The sequence below is a fragment of the Saccostrea echinata genome, unplaced genomic scaffold (assembly GCF_033153115.1).
Source record: "Saccostrea echinata isolate AGI-Se365-2 ecotype Australia unplaced genomic scaffold, CSIRO_AGI_Sech_v1 ptg000001l, whole genome shotgun sequence".
Lineage (NCBI taxonomy): Eukaryota > Metazoa > Mollusca > Bivalvia > Ostreida > Ostreidae > Saccostrea > Saccostrea echinata.
In genome coordinates this window covers 37,537,501-37,548,267 of record NW_026889750.1, presented here as the reverse complement: position 1 = coordinate 37,548,267, position 10,767 = coordinate 37,537,501, and the positions used below count along the sequence as shown (strand labels likewise).

Here is a 10,767-nt window from a genome sequence, read left to right as displayed (position 1 = left end):
ACCTGCTGCGAAACTTCACACGGTATTTTCCAATCTATCACAGTGTTTATGACAAACTTTATACTAATCAAATGCACGTTAAAATAAACGAATAATAAAATTCTAATGGACAAAAACAAAGTTTTAGGTATAATTGGAAGATTTCTCAAAACGTTTAACTCTTGTACATTAACTCATATTAAAAAGAACATTTCTGAACAAATAACCTAGCTTTCCTTTTTGCCCCCTAGTCCATATTTTACAAAATACCAACATGTCCTTGTAATGTGTAAATAGTCATACATTGCTTGAGTGACTAACTTTTTTTATCTGCATTGAGCATAGCCATAGATAACACTTTTGCAAAGAAGCTATCAAAAATGTTGGAGATTATAACTGTGATTTTTATTTTGGTACTGTGTATATATCACTACCGGAAGGAATTAAAAAGCGATTTTCCTGGCCCACCAGGCATACCCTTCGTTGGCGTCGCATTTCAGGTCGACTTGAATCGGCCTCATTTGAAGCTGTATGAATGGACATCGATTTACGGAGAGGCTTTTCAGTTTTCAGCATTTGGCAAATCGTACATTTCACTCAACTCAGCCGATGCCATACGAAATGTCTTAGGATGCGAACCAAACGCAACAACCGTGGCATCCCGAGAACCGTCGTTTTTCGGGGAGTATTGCCTTGAGAATTATTCCGACATTGTATTTTCACCTTACAGCAAAGAGTGGTCCAGTAGACGTAAGATTGGCCACCAACTTTTACATACATATGGAGATGGGGTGCACTTGCTGGAGGACGAAATTCTACAGAAACTTAAATATGTCAAACAATATATCAAAGATAATAATGAGAAGAACATCGACCCACACGATATGGTGGAAGAGTTCTTATGTAAAAACTTGGCCTCTCTGGTAATATTTTTTGCAGTTAGTTACATGTAAGTTATGAGAAAAAGTTCATTCTATTATTAAACGTCCTAAAATACTGTAAAGATTACATGTAAGAAGAAACAATAGTAAATGATATGCTAGATTGTTTGCAGCTGACAAGAATTACAATTACTCTCGTAAACAAGAAATGTTCAGTAAAAATAAAATTTATTGCTTTAAAAATTACTTTCATTAGATTGCTGGAACTACCGATCAACAACTGCAACAACTGATGAAAGATATGGATCACATTGCCAACGACATTGCAGGACCCTTAGTTGATAACATGTTTAAGACATTTCCTTTCCTGAGGTTTCTACCCTTTTCTATCACCAAGAAACCTTTCCTTGTAAAATCCATGTTAGAAGATCTAATTAAGAGAATAAAGAAAATAACGGTAAGTTTATTTAAATCGTAAGGTATTTATAAGCTGATAAATCTAATCTAAACTGAAACATTCAAAGTTTTCTTCACTTGTAGCTACCTACTCGCCCTATATGACCGTATATAAGCGAATCAACCATCTACAGTTACTGTAACAGTTGTAATTAAGGAGGGATTCTTCTCATATTTCTTGTATTTAAAAATAAGGTCCGCCAAGCAGAGTTATCTCCCCCAGGTGGCGCTCGTGTACTATGAGGTATAGATACGTCGCCATATTTGTCTACTTTATAATAGTTAGAAACCGCGTTAAGGATAAATCGTCGATATGCCAGTGTATTGTTGTGTACCTACGTGTAAAAATAAGAAAGGTGGACATCTGTTCCCTTCTAAAATCTAAATCTAAAATTGAAATGGCGAGTCGCGATTCGAAGATTGGATGTAAAATCAAGAAAGTTATGGGAGCCGGCTGCTCACGACAGGGTGGAGATCACTTCACACCCGATGATTACGTTCAATCAACACTACTTGGTTAGTTCATTATGGTAAACTATAGTTGTTGATCTAATTAACTACGTTTTTAAATAATTGGTTCTTAGCTCAAAATCATCGTAACGTGAAATAAAACTACTGTATACATGCGATGCTCAGTTAACACGGCTAAGGTTAGCCTACTGTTTTCATACTCTGGCGATTCATCATACTCGAATTATGTAATTAGCGTGTATTTAAATATAATCACACCCAAATGTTTCCTTATTTTTCGAAATAAAGAGAAAACACATGAAAGTGAAAGTAGGCTACAAGAGAGTTTGTTTTATTTTAAGGGGAGAGAAAGAGACTAAAACCAGAGGCTGTTCCTTCTGTCTTTGCCTTTGCATGTAAGAGTGAGTCATCTAGCGCAAGAGAACAAAGATACAGTAAGAGTCAAGTGTGATAGAGATCATAGTGAAAATGTGTCTAATAGTGAATGTGTTGTGGATGAAGTGGTGGTGAAGTCTGTACAAGAAGTTAATGTTGATTGTGAATGTTATGAAAGTGATGAAAACAAGCTGCATGATCAGTCAGTCCAATGTGATATTGGAAAAAGCAGGTTTTCCATTGAAAAATTGCAACGTAATGATAAAATGGTGAAATATTACACTGGTTTTGAAAATTATGACCATTTCATGATGTTTTTTCAAGTACTTGGTCCTGCAGCACATGATTTGAATCTAAAAAGCAACTTACTTTCCCCTCAAGACCAGTTCTTTTTAGGTATGATAAAACTGAGACAAGCTAAAGAAGACACTGAGTTGAGTTATTTGTTTCAAGTCAGTGAAAGTACTGTTTCAAATATTATTGTTACATGGATCAATTTTATGTACTTTCAACTTAAAGAGATTAACATTTGGCCCTCGAGATCTGTAATTGATGAATATATGCCTGATGACTTCTTTGCAAATTTCCACAAAACTAGAGTGATAATTGATGCCACTGAGGTACCAATAAATAAGCCCCAGAATGTAAATGCCCTGAGAGCTACATTTTCAAATTACAAGAATAACTAGATGCGATCTCGTTGCAAGCAACGAGTGGGTCTTCCGTCCGATTTTTGATAAGATGAGATCAGAATTTGACTGATATTTTTGTTCAAATATAATGATAAAAATAAATTGTTAAGACGAAAATTTTGCTTCAGTAGTGTGTATTAAAATATTGATCATTAAAGAGTTATAGATTAAAGACTTTCGGCCCGTCCTGGCCCCTATTTTGAGGGGCCAGTCCTTTTTTCTTGGTATCTTCTTATAGCTCTCATGATTTTGAACATTTTTGTTCAACAACTATTCTGAAATTCTTTTTTGCTTCCGAGATATATGCAAAAGAAATATTTAGGGGCTGGCCCTTCAACTCCTTAATGGGGGCGTTTAGCAAAATTGATAAGGTTACATATTGTTTAAAACCTTATTTTGAACATCTTTTATTCAACACTGCTTATCAAAATATTTCCCAATTTCAGGATATAGAGTGCCAAAGATTTGTCATTCTGGCCCCTTGTGGCCCCTAATTATGTAACATATGATGTGAATATTATGATATATCGTTTTAAATTGTTGAGATAAACATGTTTGCTTCAGTAATGAATTACAAAATATTGAGCATTAAAGAGTTATTCATCAAAAACTATCGGCCCCTCTCAGCCCCTATTTTGAAGGGCCAGTCCCTTTTTCTTCATATCACTTTAAAGCTCTTATGATTTTGAACATTTTTTGTTCAACAACTATTCAGAAATTCTTTTCCGTTTCCCAGATATTTGCAGACGTTTAGCAAAAATTCAAAAGGTTACATATTGTTCAGAATATTATTGTGAACATCTTTTATTCAATATTGCTTATCAAAATATTTCCCACTTTCGAGATATAAAGCGTCAAAGATTTAGCATTCTGGCCCCTAATGTCCCCTTATTACGTCAAAGATTTAGCATTCTGGCCCCTATTGTCCCCTTATAACGGACTATATGATGCCAACAACATATTATATAGTAAAGGAGTGTGAAGATGATCTATTCTGCCTTAGTAATGTATTACAAAATATTGATCGTTTAAGAGTTATTGATGAAAGACTTTCGGCCCATATCGGCCCTTATTTTGAGGGGCAAGTCCCTTATTCTTGATATCACCTTAAAGCTCTTATGATTTTGAACACTTTTTGTTCAACAACTATTCAGAAATTCTTTTTCGTTTCCGAGATATATGCAAAATATTTATTTAGGGGCTGGCCCTTCAACTCCCTAATGAAGACGTTTAGCAAAAATTGAAAGGTTACATATTGTTCAGAACATTATTGTGAACATCTTTTATTCAATATTGCTTAGCAAAATATTTCCCACTTTTGAGATTTAAGCGTCAAAGATTTAGTATTTCGGCCCCTCATGACCCCTAATTATGTAACATGTGATGTGAATAACATAATATATAGTTGTAGTTTGCTCAGATAAACATTTTTGCTGCAGTAATATTTTACAAAATATTGATCGTTAAAGAGTTATTGATGAAAGACTTTCGGCCCCTACCGGCCCCGATTTTGAGGGGTCAGCCCCTTTTTCTTGATATAACCTTAAAGCTCTTATGATTTTGAACACATTTTGTTCAACAACTATTTAGAAATTCTTTTTCGTTTCCGAAATATATGCAAAAGAAATATTTAGGGGCCGGCCCTTCAACTCCTTAATGGGGACGTTTAGCAAATATTGAAAGGTTGCATATTGTTTAGAACATTATTTTGAACATCTTTTGTTCAATATTGCTTATCAATATATTTCCCACTTTCGAGATATAAAGCGTCAAAGATTTAGCATTCTGGCCCCTTATGGCCCCTAATTTTTTAAAATATGAGATTTTTTATCATAATGTATAGTTGTAGATTGTTCAGATAAACATTTTTGCTTTAAAAATGTATAACAAAATATTGATCCTTAAAGAGTTATGGATTTAAGACTTTTGGACCCTCTTGGCCCCTAATGTGATGAGTCAGCCCTTTTTTCTTGATATCATATAAAAGATCTAGTAATTCTACACAATTTCTGTTCAATATGTTTTAAGAAAATATTCATAATTTTGAATATATGATAACAAATGTCTCGAAAATTCACTCCTGATTCATGTCCTAAATTTCGACCCATATCGAGCTTCCATACCAGGCACTTCCAGAAAATTTGAAAACTGAGGTGCACAACTAGAACATGTCCTCTATTATCACTGAAAATTTCAGCACTCTAGCTTTTGACGTTTTTGAGTTTTTGTGTAGACAAAATGGTCACTTAAAATTCGATGAAAGGGCGATAACTTCCGACCGGAAGTGAATTTTCAAAAAATAAAAAATATGAATAAGGTTTAGATCATGATACATCATCTCTGAAAATTTCAAGTGAATCCATCCAACCATCTCTGAGAAATCGTCTGCACAAAATTTGGACAGAAAAAAATAATAATAATAACTAGATGCGATCTCGTTGCGAGCAACGAGTGGGTCTTCCGACCGATTTTCGATAAGATGAGATAAGAATTTGACTGAGATTTTCAAAAATCGAAAAGTTACATACTGTTTAGAACATTATTTTGAACATCTTTTATTCTATATTGCTTATCAAAACATTTCCCACTTTCGAGATATAGAGTGCCAAACATTTGGCCTTCTGGCCCCTCATGGCCCCTAATTATGTAACACGTGATGTCAATATCATAATATATAGTTGAAAATTGTTGAAATAAACATTTTTGCTTCAGTAATGATTTGCACAATGTTGATCATTAAAGAGTTATTGATTAATGACTTTTGGCCCCTCTCTGCCCCTATTTTGAGGGGCCAGCCCCTTTTTCTTCATACCACCTTAAAGCTCTTATGATTTTGAACACTTTTTGTTCAACAACTATTTAGAAATTCTTTTTCGTTTCCGAGATATATGCAAAAGATATATTTAGGGGCCAGCCCTTCAACTCCTTAATGGGGACCTTTAGTAAAAATCGAAAAGTTACATACTGTTTAGAACATTATTTTGAACATCTTTTATTCTATATTGCTTATCAAAACATTTCCCACTTTCGAGATATAGAGTGCCAAAGATTTGGCCTTCTGGCCCCTCATGGCCCCTAATTATGTAACATATGACATAAATATTATAATATATAGTTGTAAATAATTAAAATAAACATTTTTGCTTCAGTAATGTATACCAAAATATTGATCGTTAAAGAGTTATTGATTTAATACTTTTGGCCCCTCTTAGCCCCTAATATGATAAGTCAGCCCTTTTTTCTTGATATCATATTAAAGATCTTGCCATTCTGCACAAATATTGTTCAATATGTTTTAGCAAAATAATTATACTTTAAAAGATATGATACAAAATGTCTCAAAAATTCACTCCTGATTCGTGTCCTAAATTTCGACCCCTACAGAGCTTCCATACTAGGCACTTCCGGAAAATATCTAAACCCAGGTGCAAAATGGCAACATGTCCTCTATCATCACTGAAAATTTCAGCGCTCTAGCTTAAGCCGTTTTTGAGTTCCATCGCAGACAAGGAGGTCCTCTGAATTTTAATAAAAGGGCGATAACTTCCGACCGGAAGTGATTTTCAAAAAACGATATTGCCGGAATTAACTTCAGATGTCAACGCATCTACCATGAAAATTTGGATAAAATCGAACGAGCCATCTCCGAGAAATCTTCTGCACAAATTTTGTAAGAAGAAAAAAGAATAATAACTAGATGGTTCTCGTTGCGAGCAACGAGTGGGTCTTCCGTCTGATTTTGGATAAGATTATTCAAGATCTTGATTGAGATATTCGTCTGTAAAAAGTGAAAGGATGCATATTGTTTAAAACATTATTCTCAGCTTCTTTTGTTCATTATTGCTTATCAAAATATTTCCCCTTGTTCGAGGTGTCAAAGATTTAGCATTCTGGCCCCTTATGGCCCCTTATTACGTAACATATGATCAAAATTTTATAATATATAATTGCAGAGTGTTAAGATGAACATTTTTGCTTCAATAATTTATAACAAAATATTCATCATTAAAGAGTTATAGATGAAAGACTTTTGGCCCTTCTGAGCCCCTAATTTGAGGGGTCAGCCCCTTTTTCTTGATATCAAATGAAAGGTCTTGTGATTTTGAAGACTTTTTGTTCAACAACTATTCAGAAATTTCCTTTCGTTTAAGAGATATATAGAATATCACTATTTAGGGGCCAGCCCTCCAACTCCTTAATGGGGATGTTTGAAAAAATTAAAAGGGTGCATATTGTTTAGAACATTATTCTGAACATCTTTTCTTCAATATTGCTTATCACAATATTTCCCCTTTTCGAGATATAAAGTTACAAAGATTTAGAATTTTGGCCCCTTGCGACCCCTTATTACGTAACATATGATCAAAATTTTATAATATATAATTGCAGAGTGTTAAGATGAACATTTTTGCTTCAATAATTTATAACAAAATATTCATCATTAAAGAGTTATAGATGAAAGACTTTTGGCCCTTCTGAGCCCCTAATTTGAAAGGTCAGCCCCTTTTTCTTGATATCAAATAAAAGGTCTTGTGATTTTAAAGACTTTTTGTTCAATAACCATTCAGAAATTTCCCTTCGTTTAAGAGATATATAGAATAACAATATTTAAGGGCCAGCCCTCCAACTCCTAAATGGGGATGTCTTGCAAAAATTAAAAGGGTGTATATTGTTTAGAACATTACTCTGAACATCTTTTGTTCAATTTTGCTTATCAAAATATTTCCACTTTTCGAGATATAATGTGTCAAAGATTTAGAATTCTGGCCCCTTATGGCCCCTTATTACGTAACATATGATCAAAATTTTATAATATATAGTTGCAGAATTTTAAGATAAACATTTTTGCTTCAATAAATTATAACAAAATATTTAACGTTAAGGAGTTATAGATGAAAGACTTTTGGCCCCTCTGAGCCCCTAATTTCAGGGGTTAGCCCCTTTTTCTTGATATCACTTGAAAGGTCTTGTAATTCTGAAGACTTTTTGTTCAACAACTATTCAGAAGTTTCGTTTCGTTTTCGAGATATGTAGACTTGAAATATTTAGGGGCCGTCCCTTTAAGTCCTTATAGGGGCTGTTTAGGAAAAAATCAAAGGATGCACATTGTTGAGAACATCATTCTAAACAACTTTTGTTCAATATTGCTTTTCAAAATGTTTCCCCTTTTCGAGATATAAAGCGTCAAAGATTTAGCATTCTGGCCCCTTGTGGCCCCTAATTATGTGCCATGCGACGTAAAAATAATAATATATGGTTGTAAATTGTTAAGATAAACATTTTTGCTTCAGTAATGTATACCAATATATTGATCGTTAAAGAGTTATTGATTTTATACTTTTGGCCCCTCTCGGCCCCTAATATGATAAGTCAGCCCTTTTTTCTTGATATCATATTAAAGATCTTGTCATTCTACACAAATATTGTTCAGTATGCTTTTACAAAATAATTATACTTTAAAAGATATGATACAAAATGTCTCAAAATTTCACTCATGATTCATGTCCTAAATTTCGACCCCTACCGAGCTTCCATACTAGGCATTTCCGGAAAATATCCAAACCCAGGTGCAAAATGGCAACATGTCCTCTATCATCACTGAAAATTTCAGCGCTCTAGCTTAAGCCGTTTTTGAGTTCCATCGCAGACAAGGAGGTCCTCTAAATTTTGATAAAAGGGCGATAACTCCGGACCGGAAGTGATATTCTAAAAATTGTTTAGCTGGAATTAACTTCAGATAACCTAGCAACAATCCTGAAAATCTGAAGCAAATCCATCGACCCATCTCCGAGAAATCGTCTGCACAAAATTTGTGCAGAAAAAAAGAATAATAAATATACTGCGCCAAAGATTATGCAATCTGGCCCCCTAAAGACCCCTTATTGCGTAACATATGATATCAACATCATGTTATTTAGAAAAAGTGTGTGAAGATGAACTATTTTGCTTCAGTAATATATTACATAATATTGATCATTAAAGAGTTATTGATTGTATACTTTTGGCCCCTCTCGGCCCTTTATTTAAGGGGTCAGACCCTTTTCATTGATATCACCTTAAAGCTCTTATGATTTTGAACACTTTTTGTTCAACAACTATTCAAAAATTCTTTTTCGTTTCCAAAATATATGCGAAGGATATATTTAGGGGCCGGTCCTTCAACTCCTTAATGGGGACTTTTAGCAAAAAATGAAAGGTTGCATATTGTTTAGAACATTATTTTGAACATCTTTTGTTCAATATTGCTTATCAAAATATTTCCCACTTTTGAGATATAAAGCGTCAAAAATTTGGCCTTCTGGCCCCTTATGGCCCCTAATTATGTAACATTTGATGTGAATATCATAATATATAGTTGTAAAGTGTTGAGATAAACATTTTTGCTTCAGTAATGCATTACAAAATATTGATCGTTAAAGAGTAATTGATCAAAGACTTTTGGCCCCTCTCAGCCCCTATTTTGAGGGTCCAGCCCCTTTTTCTTCACATCATTTTAAAGCTCTCATGATTTTGAACACTTTTTGTTCAATAATTAGTCAGAAATTCTTTTTCGTTTCTGAGATATTTGCAAAAGAAGAATTTAGGGGCCGGTCCTTCAACTCCTTAATGGGGACGTTTAGCAAAAAATGAAAGGTTGCATATTGTTTAGAACATTATTTTGAACATCTTTTGTTCAATATTGCTTATCAAAATATTTCATAGTTTTAAGATATAAAGCGTCAAAGATTTGGCATTCTGGCCCCTTATGGCCCATAATTATGTAACATTTGATGTAAATATCATAATATATAGTTGTAAAGTGTTGAGATAAACATTTTTGCTTCAGTAATGTATACCAAAATATTGATCGTTAAAGAGTTATTGATTTAATACTTTTGGCCCCTCTCGGCCCCTAATATGATGAGTCAGCCCTTTTTTCTTGATATCATATTAAAGATCTTGTCATTCTGCACAAATATTGTTCAGTATGTCTTAACAAAATAATTATACTTTAAAAGATATGATACAAAATGTCTCAAAAATTCACTCATGTTTCGTGTCCTAAATTTTGACCCCTACCGAGCTTTCATACTAGGCACTTCCGGAAAATATCCAAACCCAGGTGCAAAATGGCAACATGTCCTCTATCATCACTGAAAATTTCAGCGCTCTAGCTTAAGCCGTTTTTGAGTTCCATCGCAGACAAGGAGGTCCTCTAAATTTTGATAAAAGGGCGATAACTTCCTACCGGAAGTTAATATCCCTTAACGGAATTGCCGGAATTAACTTCAGATGTCAACGCATCTACCATGAAAATTTGAATGAAATTGAACAAGCCATCTCCGAGAAATCGTCTGCACAAAATTTGTAAGAAGAAAAAAGAATAAAAATAATAATAACTAGATGCGATCTCGTTGCGAGCAACGAGTGGGTCTTCCGTCCGATTTTTGATAAGATGAGATACGAATTTGACTGAGATTTTCGTTCATAAATATATAAATAGTGAAAACATACAATTTGCTTCAGTTATGTTTAACAGAATTTTGATCATTATGGCACCAAAAACGCAATATTTGATGAAGATTTTAAAATATTTATATTAGAAGATCGTGAAGATGAACATAACTGTAGAAGGGTTATAGATGAAAGACTTTTAGCCCCTTTGAGCCCCTAATTCGAGGGGTCTTGATATCAAATGAAAGGTCTTGTAATTCTGATGAATTTTCGTTCAACAACTTTTCAGTTTTTGAGATATGCAGATTTGAAATAGTTAGGGGCCATTACTTTAAGTCCTCATAGGGGCTGTTTAGGAAAAATTCAAAGGATGCACATTGTTCAGATCATCATTCTAAACAACTTTTGTTCAATATTGCTTTCCAAATGTTTCCCCTTTTCGAGATATAAAGCGTCAAAGATTAAGCATTCTGGCCCCT

General features: G+C 33.9%; 1 protein-coding gene across 1 annotated transcript in view; it reads left to right on the top strand.

Moving 5' to 3' along the window:
* Positions 1–306: 306 nt before the first annotated feature.
* Positions 307–10,767, top strand: part of LOC133190964 (cytochrome P450 1A2-like) — a 90,652-nt gene continuing 80,191 nt past the window's right edge. Inside the window, exons 1-2 of the mRNA XM_061326646.1 lie at positions 307–902; positions 1,117–1,317. Of these exons, the coding sequence (XP_061182630.1) occupies positions 360–902; positions 1,117–1,317 (744 nt within the window). The 5' untranslated portion in view covers positions 307–359. The remainder of the gene's footprint in view (positions 903–1,116; positions 1,318–10,767) is intronic.